The 17444-nt window shown below is 33.6% G+C and overlaps 1 protein-coding gene across 5 annotated transcripts in view; it reads left to right on the top strand.

Moving 5' to 3' along the window:
- SLIT2 (slit guidance ligand 2) overlaps positions 1-17444 on the top strand; it is a 257178-nt gene that overhangs the window by 227900 nt on the left and 11834 nt on the right. For all 5 annotated transcript variants that reach the window (XM_021396010.1, XM_021396009.1, XM_021396012.1 and 2 more), the window contains 4 exons: positions 10819-10912; positions 12766-12903; positions 13538-13778; positions 14107-14237. In XM_021396010.1, coding sequence (XP_021251685.1) covers positions 10819-10912; positions 12766-12903; positions 13538-13778; positions 14107-14237 — 604 coding nt within the window. The remainder of the gene's footprint in view (positions 1-10818; positions 10913-12765; positions 12904-13537; positions 13779-14106; positions 14238-17444) is intronic.

Here is a 17444-nt window from a genome sequence, read left to right as displayed (position 1 = left end):
AGAAATATGAGTTAAAAGCAAATGTAGCCAGAATAAGGTAAATAAGAATAACGGGGTGGTCCACATCTGGAAGATTAGACATAGCTTTCTGCTTAAACACAAAACTCTTTTGTCAGGTACTGCTACCTCAGTGTACCTAGAACCAACAGACAATTCAAGCCTTAGAAACAAATAATAGGTAACAGTATCAGTAAGAACTGGCAGATGTTTGTTATTTCCACTATAACTAATATTTCAGCTATATCTGAGTCAAGCTTCAGATCCCAGTATCAACTGCTATCTCAGATACTCTTTTGTGTAGGATGGAAGAAAGCAAACCAGTCACATCGGTCTAGTTTTCCTATTTAATGGTTTCACACTAAGAGGTTTCATGTATTTATTAAATAGTAGACAATTCATTTGCACATCCATCCTCAGCAATTTTTTGCCTATGTTTCTCGTTTCTTCATTTCTGACATTACTCTAGGTGCGTTTGGACTGCTAGGGCAAACAGCTTGCTGTATTCATAATAACCCATGGGAAGGACTGTTTTGTATTAAATATCCATGGAGTGGACACAAAGGCTTGTTTATATGTGCTAGCCTAAAATTTTGATTGTGTGCTTGTTGCATTTCTGTTGTATTTTAATTGAAATGTATGTTTTACATTTACAATTAAAACTTCAATTGTAGCATTTCTATATATATGTATATAGTTAGAGCAAAAAATGAGAGCATAAACATCAGCAGCATTTTTAACTCGATGTTTGTAATGTAGTTGTATTTTTTAGTTAAAACAGAAGAAAGTGTATTTTTTAATTTGAATCATGTCTAAGGAAATGACAAGTGCTTTGCTTTGAGGACCCTGCTGTTGTAGTAGAACACTGTGCATGAAAATGCTGTGAGTTTATGTGACAAGTGGTTTTGTTTGCTAACTGTAATACTTTTAGAAAAGCAGATTTGCTTTCATAGATACAGCGCCTGGTCAAAATTGTTACTCAAATCAGTAGGTCATGCAAGTAGATTATTTCAACACCTTACCAAAAAAAGACACACAAGTTTTTCCAAATATGCAAGACCAGAGCCTCAGCTCTACAGACAAGTTGGACATAAGTTGTAGGAAAATTTCAAGTTTTTCTTTCCACAGGACACAGTACAGAATTCTACAGTACATTATCTGTCTTAAGAGCATCTGAAGATAGGATACATTGTGTTAGATCTAAAGGTCAAGCTAATCTTTTACACTCCTCACCACTGTTCTTGCATAGCACTTAAATAACTTCCAGCATTAAGAGTTAGTTTGGATACATTAGGATCTAGAAATGATAATGTTCAGAATATAATGTGATCTTATAGTTGCCTCAAGTGTATATGAGATACCAAATTATTTATAGGATTTTTTTTTCCTCTTGCCCATAGCTTGATTTGGAAGCAATAGAATCCATACCCAATATACAGTGCTTTTTCATTAGGAGTTTTGCAGGCATTTGGATCTTGGTATCTGTTCTAAATGGTTAAAATCAGATCTGTATATTGCTAATGTGCTGTTTTTTTCAGGGAAGGCATTTTTCACTAGATGAACAGCTGTAATAGTAGGGCAAAAATAGGCTAATCATCAGAAAAACTGGCTATATATTCAGTTGGCAAAAAGAGATTTTCAAATACAAAAGTACGTATGTAAGTTCATGTAAGTTCAGAAAGTCCTTGAACTGTAAGTTGCTGGAAGCTGAACAGTATACATACCAGGAAAATGCCACCATAGCCTTGTCATGTTGTCTTTTAATTTTGCTCACAATACTTTGTATTGTTATGTGCAAGATGCCACAGCATGGATGTACTGAATCTGGAAGTGCTTCAGCCCAGAATATTTTTTCATTTGCAAATATGTTTTATGTTTCAGTAGCACAATATAATGAAGAAGTCAGTTGGAATCCATTGGTATAAATTGTAAATCATTATTTAAAATTTTAAAATTATATAGAGGACTTTTTTGGGAATCACAAATTAACTCTGAAAATACATACAAAAAATACAAAAAAAAATTGTAAAGAATGTTACAGTGCAAAACTCAAACAGTCACTTTTTGCCTTTTCTAACAATCCCTTGAAAATTTACACTTCTTAAATAAATGCTATTGATTAAAAAAAAAAAAAAGGAAAAAAAAGCCTGTTAGCTTATATTATTGCTTAAGAATCGGGAATCAATTTTCTCTGCCTCAATTAAGTTTTGCAATTACCTCCACAAATAAAATTGGAAAGACAAAGAAAGGTACTTGCACAATGCTATGAGCTTTCTTAAGATCACAGACTGTAACTGTGAAATAACAGGAAGCAAATGGAATCATCAGACATTCAGACTGTTTGATGAAATCTTGAGAAAGAAAACATTAAAATGCTTCACTATGTCCTGCACTCTTTAACTCTGCTATTCTCTTAACATTATCATCTCCTTTATTTTAAACTCAGTCTAGTAAACATCAGGTCATTTTGTGTGCATTCTATAGACTACAGTTAATCATTTCTCTTTCTCATTACCATCAGACATTAGATCACAAATCAACAGATCCAGAAGTAAAACTTTTCTTATGCCACCGGTGGCATGTACTTCTTACCTTTTCTGTTTGTTTTGCTCTGCTGTAGGTGAGACTGAAGCTTGCTTCATTTTTGCTATATCAACATCTCTGCTGCTATAGCTGTGCATTAGCTTAATGTGCTATGCTGTTGTATTACAATGTAAAAAGTCTCTTGTCTCTTCTGTCTTTGTCACTGCAAGCTGCTAATCTGAATGAAGTGGAAAAAGGTCAGTTGTCTTTTAAGCCTATTTTCACTTTCCTTTCCTTAAAGGTGCATGGATTTAAGTTCTTACGAATGATCAAATGAATCGTATATAGATACCATTTAGAAAGCTCACTGCAAATCCTGAAATCAGTCACATGGATATAGCTGTGAACACAAGTGAAAAGAATGTCATTGAAGATAGAGATCACTGTACAGGAGTACTTTAATATTACTTTTTTTCAGATGTTTTAAAAATTTGTGCAGCTACTGATAGGACTGATGAAAAAGTTTATGTTGTGATCTTCTGAAATATTTATTCTCATCTTTAAGACATACCTTGTTTCCATTCTAATGTATGCTGTGTTTTATAGCACTGTTTTTCTGTAATTTATTAAATGATGGCACTAGAAATTTTGCTGGAGTATAGAATGGTAGTCTTCTTGCTTATCATATATGAGTGACCTTTTTACCATAAATATCTAAAGAACCTGAAAGGATCTCATTTAGCCCAGGCTATTGTACAGGAAAGGTAACGGTGGAGGTATTTATGACATGAACTTTGGTTGTTTTCTGTTTTTTTTTTTGTTTTGTTTTTTTTTAAATTATTATTATTCTCTCCCTGACACCTGTCTCTCTAACAGAGATAAAACATCTTCTATACAAGCTGATCTTCTCTGCAAACCACTCTATACGATCCGAAACTAACATAATTGGTGACAGTGTATTTGTAAATTGCATATTTAGTTCCGAAAAGCTCGTGAGTGAAATCAACTTGCAGTGTATTTGCTATCGAGTGAATTTGATAAATATATTGTGCAGTCTAGAAAACAGTGCAGTATTTCACTAGTAATGAAAAATATTTTCATTAACTACTAAATATCATGTTTAGCAAGGCTGCAATTACACCATCTATGTTGACATCTGAAGAATTATTCTTACAACTTAAATTCATAGCCTAAATTTCATCTACAAATGAGAAAGAGAAGCAAATACTACCAGAAAGTGATTCCAACTGCATGTTGGATACTTAAAGCTGTATACAATTTAGAAATGTCCCTGTACTGCATTTTATGGTTATTTGTTTGGACAAGTAACTATTGGCCTACCATTTTTCTTTCTCCTTGTCACTTCCGAAGTTCTTATGTCTGTATTGTTCTGTTGCTGTCCTAGTATGAAACTGGTTGATTTTATAAAAAGAGTACTTGTAACTAGGAGAACTAGAAAAAGTGCAAGTTCAGTACAGATAAATACAAAAGTTGAACTCTTTGTTGCCCTTGTTTCTAGTAGTAAATAAATGAAGCAGATTACAATAATTAGTTCAATGTTTGTGTTTCATTTTGATTTATTATAGGTATCCAGCAATGTAAATTGCAAAATTTTAGTGTTTTCTTTTGTAAGTTAAAAATGAAACCCCTAAACTTATTTTCTATGCCCATGAAAAATAGTTTTGAAATGGAGTCTAAACTGAAGATGCTAGTTTGAAGAGACTCAAGCCTCAATTTCAGGTTGAAACATGTTATCTGTGCATAATTAGGCTTGCTAGTAGTTCGAATGTCTTCTAAATGTGATAAAAGGTAGAAAGGCAATGAATTGAAGAACTGTAGTCATTGTAAGACACAAGTGTGAACTAGAAAATATTAAAATTACTGATTTCATCAAGAAAAATTCCTCACAAAAAAATTATCAAAGACCTAGGGATGTGAACTAAGTTCAGCACAAAAATTAAGCAGATGTGCATGATAAATGTTTGTATTTGCTTGCACCCTGAACATGAAAGTCATTATCAGTATATACATTGCTTGGAGGATCAATCAGTTTTATCATGGCAGACAACTTTTGAACTGTGACAATAGAGGGAAAAGAAGGACAATGATAAGTAATCATCTCAGTTTAGGCAAGCCCTAGACACAGATGTAAATTTTATTTGTATGTTTCAAAAGTTAATTACATGGCCTTCTAGTGGCTACCATTCAATTCACTTGTTTCAGTTGTTGTTTCAATTCACTTGGTAAACAAATAAGCAGCTGCCTAAAATTTAAGCCTGCAAGTAATAAAAAACAAATCATACTTTTATTGTAGATATGATAACATGATAAAAAGTGTGATTATTTCCTTTAATCAGAATCATAATCCTTGTTCTTGTAAGATTTACATATAAATGCTACAACTTCTAAGAAAAAAAAACAATAGCTTTGCTACTGTTGTTTTTCAGGACCTGTAAAATTTTGTTTTGTGAAGATTAATACTCATGCTAATGCAGTCATTTGAGGTATATTAAAGTAATTTTGCTGCATTTCCATGAAGGCAAAGTATACGTCCTTGGCGATCTAAACCACTTAGTACTGATTTGATCACTGCCCTTAGTGATTCTGTCAGTGATCATCCCTTTGTTTTCCTTAATTGTCTTAAAGGCTATTGTTTTTTGTTGTTGACAAATAGTGTATGTTAAACTAAATAAGTCACGTCTTGCAGCCTAGCTGAACAGAAGTAAACAGTGGTGAATGACTGGAAAAATCCAGCAATTGATCAAATTTAAAATTCTACTCTAAAATTAAATTGTAATAGAATTTTCAGATTTGTGGTTATAAACTGTCTTACTGTGACAGTGAACAAAAATTAAGCATCAATGTCCTTTGTATAGTAGATATATATATATATATTTGTCAGTAGTACAATCAGTACTTTAAATGTCTTCTTCTGTTTGTCAAACTCAAAACTTACTTAATAAAAATGCAGCACTTTTCTGAATATAGTTTGTTAGGTAGCACTATTATTTTTCAACCATTCCTATAGGGCATTGAGTATCTGAGTCAGAAGTAACTGAACTGAGTTTTTCAGTCAAAAACTAGATTAAAATGCCTAACTGACAAAGCATAAAGACATAAAGCAAAAGTTGACTTGCAATATATAGCAACAAAGATCAGAAGCTGGAACAAAGATAAAGGTACATATGTCCTGCTACTCCAGCAATTAGTTGTAAGACTGCAATATGTATTTGGTATTTTAGCTGTGGAGCAAAGGTCTTTCCTTTGTATTCTTTATCTAGTTTATATTCTAAAATCATACTCACTTTACTAATACACTGGTGATTTTAAGCTTGTTTCTTCATTAAGTTTGACTGTAATTTTCAACGTGCTGTAATATTCATGGCCATTTGTGTTAGAGCTCTTCTATTCATTCAGAAATAATCTGGATCACATTGCTTTGTATGACTATAGTTTTAATTTATTGCCCAATTATTCAAAATAACAATTATGTAAATCATTTGTGCATCATTGCATTGTTCCTCATTATTTATTGTACTAGGTGTCTTTATATACTGAGAAATCCAAAGTTAAGTTATTCTGTGATTTATAAGCTCATCAAGCCATAAGAGTGAATTAACGTATAGAGAGTAAACATAAACTATGAATCTAGCAACTTATGACTTTGGTTAGTTATTCAAGGGTTGCACACAACATATAATCTGTAATAACAGTACAGATAATAGTACATAATAGTAGTGTCTCGCTGTTTAAATCTGCAACACTTTATAAATCTTAGTAGGTCTCAGTAAATATTCCAGTTTTACCTTGGAGGATTGCCTACATTCAAATTCTGCCAACAATGAAGGTCCACTGGTTTCAGTGCTAGTCCATACTAGAAACCAGACTGCATAGATTAATTAAGCAAGATGTCTCATGAAAACAGTTACTGCTGATCCTAATTAAACTTTGGAAGTTTTTCATAGAATCTTTGACTTTATCCACTAATTATTTTTAAAAATAATAATCTTCTGAACAAAAATGTTCCTGTCTTCATCTTCTAAAACATGATCACTTAGCCAAGCTCTTACAGAAACCTCAGTTCTAATGCTATTAAATGAATGGAAGAGTGTACATACACATTGGTATCAAGCTTCCTAGAACTCAGACATTGTTTCACAATTGTTTTTCCATTGTTTTGTGTAATGATTTCACGAACACTGCTTTTTTTTTTTAAAATCAGAGAACTCTTTAATATTTCCTTCCAGTAAAGTCAAGAACAATAACTTGGTAAATCTGTTACTTTTCACTTTCATCATTCTCTCTTCATTTCAACAAAATAATTTTCTCCCCTTCACCTTGTGTCAGTTAATATCTGAATAATAAATAGGTTATTCAGTATGCCAAAAGAGATGTTGTTTTACCAGGAAGTTATTCCTGAGAGGTTTGGATTCCATCTCACAATTTTTTACATAATTTTTCTATCTCCTTTTCCACACACAGTTATGTTTTGGTTATTAGAAGACTCCATTCAGAATATAAATCTGTTAAGAGTGCAAATTAAGAACTAGCATTTAGGTTATTTTGATTTGTTCTTCTGCTGATTATATTCTCATTGAAAAAATTCAGTATCTGATGTAAATGTTTTGGATTCCATCTCAGATTTTTACTTGTTTTTCTTTTCATTAATCCTGTGTGCAAGTCTGTCATGAATTCTACTAACTATAATGACACAGTTTGTAGTTCCTTTAAAACTGACTTTTTTTCATAGGATTTTGTGCTTTCTCATTTCACTACATGAACTGCCATGTTTACCACACCCTTTCCTTGATTTCTATTTTCTCCCTTACTTTTTTCAACTGCAAGCTCCCTCCAATTATATGATTCTGATTTATTTCACAGTATGTACAATTTTCAAATTGAAAGACATACTTTATTTCCTTTTATGCTGTTGCAGCACATACTTTCCTGTCTTTTTAAGAAGAGCTTTATTTTTTTTGAATCGTTGTTTCTCTTTCAGTCTGTGGACCTTTATACTGTGGAAGGATTCTACAGAGTACTGAAATAAAAGTCTGGCCATATTTTCGAAAACATCTACTAATTCTTGCAAACCATTTGACTGCAGTAGACCTGATAGTATAACATTGATTTTACAATTTGAATTGGATGTTTTTCAAAACTGCAGATGTTTTTCAGTCCTAAGTGTCTGGATTTGATTCCTAGTAAGATTTGGGAATTAAGACTTTTCAAGTGTCCCAAAATTTTCATGAGGTAGTTCAGTTTTTAGTGTAGTTCTAAAGACATCTTTTATGACTACTAAAATGCAATGTATATAAAAAGATTATGTATTTTAGAAGCAATTGGATGAAAAAAATAAAAAATGGACAGATTTATACACTACTCAGTAATGTTATTTGCCACACTTAAAGAAATTTCAAAGGTCTATGCCAATAGTAATCTAAGCCATGGCTCAATTTCTCTCCTGTATCAATGTCAGTTCAGTGAAGCAGAGATGAGATTGTTTGCTTCTATAACACCACCCCTAATTCATCTTTTGAAAAGGTATTTTGGGGGTTTTCCACTGAACTTTTATTGTGACTATAACTACAGAGACAAGAAACCTCCAACCCTGCTTGAAAGATAGGCCCAGTATGTCATTTTCATAATGTCTGCAGTATACTCTTGAGGAATCTTGGTAATGTTTAGAGAGGTTTTTTCCAAGTCTTGTAAACCTTGAACAATGGTATTTTTATCATTTGTAATTGGGTTGTCATTTCCTGTGTTTTGAAGTTCTGCCTTTAATTTTATATAGATCATACACCATAATAAGATTTTTTTATGAGTATATAAAAGCATGTAAGTGTTATACACTGATCTGTATGGAGATAAGTGCATTTCTAGCTCATAGAAATGCATATAAGCAAAGTTAAAAAAAATAATAATTTTAATTTTTTTTGTTCCACTGATATTCCTGAAAATCTGAATTCTCTATTTAATATTCAGAGATATCTCATACTTAAATATTGCTGGCCTCTAGGTGGCTTTCAGCCATGACAAGTTCTTCAGATTAACTAAATGCTATGTGAAGAATTACTTCCTTTTATAAATGCTTTTGTTCAAACAAAACCTTTTGAAAAGAGAAAGAGATGTGGTTTTTGTTTGATATACTGTGGGATGCTAAGAATCCCTGGTATTTCAGGATTCTTTGTGCACTGACCTAGCCATAACATTTGCACACTTCCAGACTAATAAGTCCATAGAGAGTTTGAAAAGGCTTTGAGGATAAAATTTAAATCCTTTCTATTAGTCATCCTCACTGGCCTGTATTTGATCTTCATTCAGTTTTCCTAAATATATTGACTAAGTCATATTGTTACTGACAGATTTCCTGAGGTCTTTTAAGTAGGCTGTGCTTGAACACCATTGTCTTGTGCTAACCCAAAGCTTATCTGGTTTTGTATGGAAAGTGCTCAACTTGCAAATTGGTAATGTGCTGTCATTAATATATTTATATATCTTTATGTAGAATCAGTCTGGATTTTTTTTTTTTTTTTAATGTTGGATGACTGTGATGCACTTTCCTTACTGGTTTTGGCTTCTCCCTGTGTTTTAGGATGTTGAAGGTTCCATGCCTTACAAAAACATAATGCATATGTTTCTAATGTATTTTTATTCTTTGGTTCAGTTTTGCCTTTTTCTCTATCTTTGCTGCAAATGGGGACTGTTCCTCAATTCCAAGTTTTATTTATTTGTCCAATGGTTGAAATAAATCCTACATATCTGAAGTTCTAGAAATAATATCGGAGGTCACAAGTAGTAGCAATAGTGTGTTCATGATATGCAGTCCTAAACAATGGTTCATAAGCACAGTTGCTGTGAAAATGACAGCTTTCTAGGGAGGATCTGATGAACACAACAAAAAAAAAAAAAAAAAAAAAAAATGTATTGATATTTTCTGAGATCTATTCATTGAAATTCCCACAAGCAGGCATTATTTAAAAAAAAAAATGAACACAACAAAAAAAAAAAAAAAAAAAAAAAAAAAAATCCCAAACTTACCTACCGTTGCTTTCAGTTTATTATCATGTGTACTCCTATAATGTCAGAGAAGTCCATCTAAGACAGAAAGTAGCTTCTTTGTGGTGCTAGGCCCTCCAAGAACTTGACAAGTAACAGTTGAAGATGCCAGAGGTCTTGCTGCTTAATCACAGTAGCAGCTGATAAGCTTGTTCATAAACCTAAACACATATGTATTTTGGAAGATTCATTCATATACTCACTCTAAAACTCCATTCCAATGTTATTATCCTGTACCTTCCTCCTTTTTTCTAGTTCACCTATTTTTATTCAAATTGTATCCCTAAATGTTCTGTCCTTCTTTTCCCATTTCTGCACTTGTGATGATGCTGTCTTAGTCCTCAGTACTCTGCTGCCTTTCTGCAGATATTTATTGCTCATCATGACTCTTTCCAGTGGTACCTATTGCAAGGACAAGAGGCAGTGGGCATAAACTGGAACACCAGAGGCTCCCTCTGAACACCAGGCAGCACTCCTGTGCTGTGTGGTGATGGAGCACTAACACAGGCTGACCAGAGGCTGTGGGTCTCCTTGGAGATCTTCAGAAGCCACCTGGACATGGGCATGGGCACCCTGCTTGGGGCGTCCCTGCTTGAGTAGGGGTGTAACCACAGGGGTCCCTTCCAACATCAACCCTTTCTGTGATTCTGTGATCTAACTACACTGCTGACCAGTACTCAGAAAAGTAAAACCAAGGGATACCAAGTATTGTACTTCTTGAAGGAAAATTCAGCTTGAGCAGTGAAGGCACTTTTTTTATTAACTGTTCTTTTCTTCCCCATTTTGGTGGATAGTTCTATTTCTCTGCTTTCTTGGCAAATGACAAGGTGACAGCCCTACTACCTGCTTAGTTTCAGAGCCTGGTAGACGTATGAGTCCTTAAATTCAGCAAGCACAAATAGTAGATAATTATGGTACATTAACAAGTGCAAAAAAATTGGAATGTTGATTAAGAAAAGCAGAAAGTAAGTTTTCATTGTTGGATAATAGGAATTTTCAAACAGTGATATTAACAGTTTTGGTTTTTGTTGTTTTGTTTTTTTATTATTTTTTCAAGAAATAGATTGCTTACAATACAAGTGTGAATATTTCTCTTTGGAATTAATTCATTATTATACCAATAAGCATGCATTTTTTTAATGTTAGTAGAAAAATTCATAGCAATTAATTAAAAAATAGAAACAGCTATTTTTGGGTCACTGCTGTGTTTTCACTGAGTTGAGAACATATATTACTTTTCAGGTGAGCTCTGTGAGGAGAAACTAGATTTCTGTGCTCAAAACCTGAATCCTTGCCAGCACGACTCAAAATGCATCTTGACTCCCAAAGGTTACAAGTAAGTTTAAAATTTTGTTATGGTACAGCTGTGTCTAAATTTCTAGTTTTTTATCCTGCTCAACATCTTTTGTTTTTCTTTTAGTGGAAGGAAGTTCTATTCTCAAAATACTGATTTCAATTATTATCAAATATTACAGTAGAAGAGGCTCAGTTATTTTAAGGTAGATCTACAATACTATCTTAGATATGGCTTATTGAATTGAAAGATCCTTAGCAGTTTTAACTTCAGCTGGAATTCAAAGAGGAAAAAAATGCAGAGCAGTTAGTTTATGTGATAGTCCATACAAAATCCTTTTAGTAGCTTGGACAGCGGGGAAAAAATTACATTTAATTGAAGTGGAATTATTATACTGCTGTCTGAGAAGTAACTGTGAAAGAGGTTATTAGAGAGGAACACTGGAAGGTATAAAATTAAGTCAATTCCCAGGAAGATTAATCTTTAATTACACTATGTCCTTATTACAATTAATTATGCACAATTCAAAGTGTTTTTAATAGGCTTGAGGTTAATAAATCATAACTACCTGTCTTACACACAGGTACTCTTGTGCTCTTGTGCCAGAATTAGATTATCTATTATCATTACAAAAACTTAAGTTATTTAAAATGAGGCAAAAAATATTCAAATATATCAAATATTCATATGAACATGAAATGAAATTGATAGTTGTCAATTGGAAAATAGAAAACTTGTTGGATTTAATTTTTTCTGCATTGTGTTTATTATCTTCATGCCACTTCAGTGAATCTAGTTTGACATCTCATACTTTACTACTCAGCTGATCAATCTTCCAAGTTAATTTCTGAAATTTTAAATCAGAAAATAATCTATGCAGTAACTTCAAGCGTGTATCTCTTATTTGTTTTAATAGTGTGCTTTACATTCTTTATTCCATTTTCTTATTCATCTATGTTGTTCAATAAATTTGGGATATATTTTGTTGGAGTACTTAATTTAACGTTACACAGATATTTGAAATCACTCTTGGCTCTTTAAAGCAAGTTTTAGTTACAAGAGAAAACAACATCAAGGGAGAAATCATAGGGTCTAATGAAATCAATCCCTAAATCCTATTCAAAAAATATTCATGTGAATGTATGAATTAGTAATATTTTCCATTCATTTTTCACAGACCACTGAGCATTCACTCAATCTAAGAATATAAGTACTCCCTGCAGAAATGGCGCTACTATTAACAATGAGAGTTGTTTGAAGTAAAATAAATAATAATAAAATAAAATAAATAATACTGCATACTATTCTGACAATATAAAGTTTCCAGTGAGAACTTGAGGGCCCAGGGCAGGGATGCAGAGAGTGTTTTTTGAGACTTACGTTGGTTCAGTAAACATTGAGCCATTTATAGTAAATCGGGCTGGCTGAACTTCAACAGGAAAAAATTAACATGTTACCTCTGAACTGTATAAATGAATCTTTGGCCCATTCTTAGCTATTCAATCAGCAAAGAAATTATCCATCAGAATAACACAAACCTTGGATTACTTGTCTGTTTCAGCAGCTAAGCATATTGATTATATTTAGTGTTCACAGCCACTTACAACATCCCTTAACATTCTGCATTACTCATACATTCAAAGAACTGTCAAAATGATTCATGAGGTCTCTCCAGATTTTAAGCCACAAATTATTCGATATAACGTCAAATAATGAGTAAGCATCTGTAACTGGCAAACCTGGAAATGAAAATTCCCCAAATAATACCATAATTAAGGTACACAAAGTCAGGATAACATTTTAAAGTTTAAATAACTGAGTAGTTCCTTAGCTTTCTCATTAACACTCAGTATTGTTAAAAGGCACTGTGTTATCCTTGCTTTTCTACTTCACAGATGTGACTGCACACCTGGATATGTAGGTGAACACTGCGATATCGACTTTGATGACTGCCAGGACAACAAATGTAAAAATGGAGCACAGTGTACTGATGCAGTTAATGGGTATACATGTATTTGCCCAGAAGGATACAGGTGAGGAAGATTTGAAAACAGTACAAACATGTTTAAGGCGAGGTTGGATGGGGCACTGGGCAATCTGATATTGTACTTGATCTTGGAGAAGAGAAGGCTCCAGAGAGACTTCGTTGCGGCCATCCAGTACTTGAAGTGAGCGTATAAACAGGAAGGGGAACAACTGTTTACATGGGTTGATAGTGATAGGACAAGGGGGAATAGTTTTAAACTAAGATAGGGGAGATTTAGGTTAGATATTTGGAGAAAGTTTTTTACTCAGAGGGTGATGATGCACTGGAACAGGCTGCCCAGAGAGGTTGTGGATGCCCCATCCCTGGAGGCATTCAAGGCAAGGCTGGATGTAGCTCCAGGCAGCCTGGTCTAGTGGTTGGCAACCCTACTCACAGCAGGGGGGTTGAAGCTAGATGATCTTTAAGGAGCTTTTCAACCCAGGCCATTCTGTGATTCATTCTATGATTCTTTCTATGATTCTACGATCTAGTGGCTGGCAAGCCTGCCTGTGGTAAGAGGGTTGGAATTTGATGATCCTTGAGGTCCCTTCTAACCCAAGCCATTTTATGATTCTATGTATGTCTTTCTTATGTCAGTCACATTGTTTTTTGTAAATACTGATTTTTCTGTTTGTATTTAGTGGCTTGTTTTGTGAGTTTTCACCACCAATGGTTTTACCTCGCACCAGTCCTTGTGATAATTATGAATGCCAAAATGGAGCCCAGTGTATTGTAAAAGAGACTGAACCAATCTGCCAGTGTTTATCAGGCTACCAGGGTGAGAAATGTGAAAAGCTGATCAGTATAAACTTTGTCAACAAAGAATCTTATCTACAAATCCCTTCAGCTAAAATACACTCCCAAACCAATATCACTCTTCAGGTAAGATTGCTTGTGTTGCACATTCTGATCTGGAAAACAGTGTAAATGATCTTTCGTAGTGTGAAAAAGTACCCACAGTAATCATTGGCTTTTCACAATTAAAGAGCTTTTCACAATTTGAGCTAAGAATATATGAGAGTCACTGGAATAAGTCTATTTTCATTATGAAGTAGATGAGCTTACTGATAAGAGAAAGAATATTGTGTTGACCAATGAGGAATTTTACAGTAAATTAATAGACTGTATCAGTAAAATCAGAGATTCACTTACTACAGCATTTTGATTTAATATTTTTAATTCTTTCTAATTGTTTCTTTCTTTTAATTAGATTGCCACAGATGAAGACAGTGGGATCCTGCTCTACAAAGGCGATAAAGATCATATAGCAGTAGAGCTGTACCGCGGTAGAGTGAGGGTCAGTTATGACACAGGATCTTATCCAGCCTCTGCTATTTACAGGTGAAGCTAGATTTAAAAAAGAATAATAAAATCTAACTGGAACAAAACATGTATTAATTATATATCCAAGTCATGTATTTTGAATAGATGGTTAAAAGAAATACATTCAAATGAATGTATTTTCAGACATTTTGTAATTAAAACGTATTGCCAGAAGATGTGATTTTGCTCAGAAGGTAACTCTAATGTGTCAGGAAATGATATATTATTTGATCCATTAAACCTGAGTAAAACTTGGCTTTCAATAGAGTATTTATACGATTGTGTAAAACTCACATGTGAAAGTGTTGTGTTTATTTTTTTTCCCAAGATGTTACTGCCAAATAATTTCTTAGTGTACAGGGTAAAGTGCAGAACTATACTGCATAAGCAGAAATGAAATGGCAGTTTTTCGTCTTTTCTGTGTTAGGCATAAAAAGTGGGACTTTTCCCTGGCAATGGAAGAGAAAGCTAAAAACTTGATTCTAAAAATTCATTACCCTTGAAAAATAAATGGCTTTTGGTCCCAGAGTCATCAAGAGACAAAATCCACGTCTGTTTCTGTAGTATAGTTTTTCAGCTTTTTTAAGTAAAATTTCTCTGATTCTCTGAAAAAATTATTACCTGAATTTCCCTGAATTTCTCTCATTTCAAGAATTTACAGACAGACATTGCAAGCATGAGCAAAAAGATGACAGGCATTGCCTCTTGTCCTTGATCTGCCCAGTTGTTGCTGTAAACCCATTCTGAAGTAATTGAGAAGTACTGAATGAGTTTTCCCTGAGTCTTGTTTTTTTTCTGTAATTACACCTCTTACATTGTAAAACTTTATCTAGTGTTTATTGTTTGCCGGAGATTGCAGTTAGCTGACACTGTTCTGTATTTTATTAGGGACATAATGTTGAAAATACATTATTTTTTGGAAATGATTGCACTCAATATAAAATCAAAAGCTTACGTTTATGTAGCAGGGAACCAATGCTAAACTTTGGTAGGCAATAGCATCATGGGAACTGTGCTTTTTAGTAGATTACAAAAAACATTCCGCAGGAAAAAAAACATTCCGCAGGAAAAAAAACATTTCTGTAAAATATATAAAGATGTTTAGTAAAATCATAGACTTTTACAATAAACTTCTTAAGGTTGTTTCTGTTTTCTGATGCAATATATGATTTATACAATACTTCGTTTACAATTCCGTGGAATGGTTTAACATGTAGAAATAGTACCTCCATTTTAATTATATAAATTAAAATACAGAAAACAGACTTTACAGAAGATAAAAGTATTTAAAACAAATGTAATACTGCCAAAAAGAATAAGACAAGTGGTACTTCACTGAGCAAAGATGAGATGCCTAAAACAGAAGGCAGAATAAAAAATATATATACAGCTAATAGAGAGAGTCAAACAGAAGTTTTATTATATAAGTGGTAGTCAAGAAATGGTGTGTTGAGAAGGAGTCAAGTGGGAGCTATAAAGCCTGCAGAAATGCTTGTAGTAGCAACAAACAGTTAGAAACAGATGACTTAATCACGATAAATATGGAGAATGAACAATAGCAGCAGTCTAGCTGTGTAGAGTGAATGAGAACTGCTTTGCCAATGGGAGTTTACTGAAGAAAGAGCCATCATCCCAAAAGCAGTCAATCTGAGTAACAGCATGAGATGATGACGCTGCCTAGACCAATAAAGAACATTAATTGATTGGAGATGTTCTGATTGGGAAAAGTTGATCCACTTCAATTTTGTTCTATCTGGACATCTATTTTAAAATATTATGGGTTTTTTTCCCATAAAAAAAGAAACCTATCCATTATGTAAAGCCATTTTCAGCATATATTTACTGGAAATATGTGAATATTTCTTCTCAAATCATTATTCTTCTACAGAGTTCCAGAAGCCTTAAATCAGTTTTTCTTAGGGCTTTCCATTAGGATCTATGCATTTCACTCTTTATTCTCCAGTGGGAAATATGCTAGGAGTAACGTAAGTGCATTGGCAGGAACTATTGCACAAATATGCTTTGTGTTTATTTTCCCTCTAATTTAAACCACCCTTACCTAGGAGGGCTACTCTTTCTACAGTAATTTTTTTTTACCGGTAAAACAGGTAAAACTAGAAGCTTTTAAAAATCACTCTTAAGAGAGATACATTCCCTTTACACATCGTTTTATACATCCCTGGAATGACCTCCTGCTACAAAAACATATGTTCTGTGTTGCTCTCATCCTTGTAAATACTATAGTGTGAAAGGTCCTTAAGTTGTAAAGTAGTGTTAGCTGCCTTGAAATAAGAACATTATATTAGGGTTTCTTGTTTACTTAAGTCACAAAGTCATATCCATTTTTATTTCTTGACACAACCTTTTTTTCCTAGATTCATTGAAATGTGTCAGATATGTTAATCCTGGAAGATTTCTCGCTGCTTCATCACAGCAAACAAATTTTAATAAATTGAATAGATCATACTTTTTAGAAATATTGAACGTTGGCCATTTTGTTTCCCACATGGAACCTCTCCGTCTTTTACCCTCCTCTGCATTCCTGAAAAGTGCTTATTCTGCCAGCGTCTGCACTGTGCATTTGCACTTTTATGTAGAGCATGCATACTACTATGCAGAATTTGTATCCTTATTGGTCTGGGCTTGGATAGCTTAAATTGGTAATAAATAGCTGAGAAGCTGCTTAATGTGCCACAGCTGTAAACAACTATGCGAGTACTTCTGATCTGTTCCAGGAAAAAAGCAGTTAGGTTAATTAAAGCATCACTAAGGATGTTAAAAGGTAATTTGTTTGATTTTTGCCCTGAGATTTAGGAAGCTAATCCTTTTCAACTGTACTGCTTTTCTAATGAGAAGAGCTCGCTGTCTGTATGACTGTTCTGTCCATCTCAGACTAACATCATACAATTGGTTCATTTAAATTACTTTTCAAAGGCTTAAGCTAACTTGTTTGATGGTATTCTGAAGCAAATAGATGCTGTCATGGGAATGGTAATAATGTCTGGTCCCTGGACTACAGCTTATTGTCATAACCTCCATCTAGTCATACAGGCTCCTAGTCATTTAGCTCCTAACTCTCCAGTTGAAAATGAGCTAGAAGTAATTTAAGTACAATGATATATTCAGTCCCAGAACTATTCAGTTCTGGGACTTTTCTCTCTGATGTACTTAAACTGTGTTTAAATATGCGCTGTGTAATATTGAGGTCAGTAAGCACTGACAGAC

The sequence above is a fragment of the Numida meleagris genome, chromosome 4 (assembly GCF_002078875.1).
Source record: "Numida meleagris isolate 19003 breed g44 Domestic line chromosome 4, NumMel1.0, whole genome shotgun sequence".
NCBI lineage: Eukaryota > Metazoa > Chordata > Aves > Galliformes > Numididae > Numida > Numida meleagris.
This window is presented reverse-complemented; position numbering and strand designations above follow the sequence as displayed.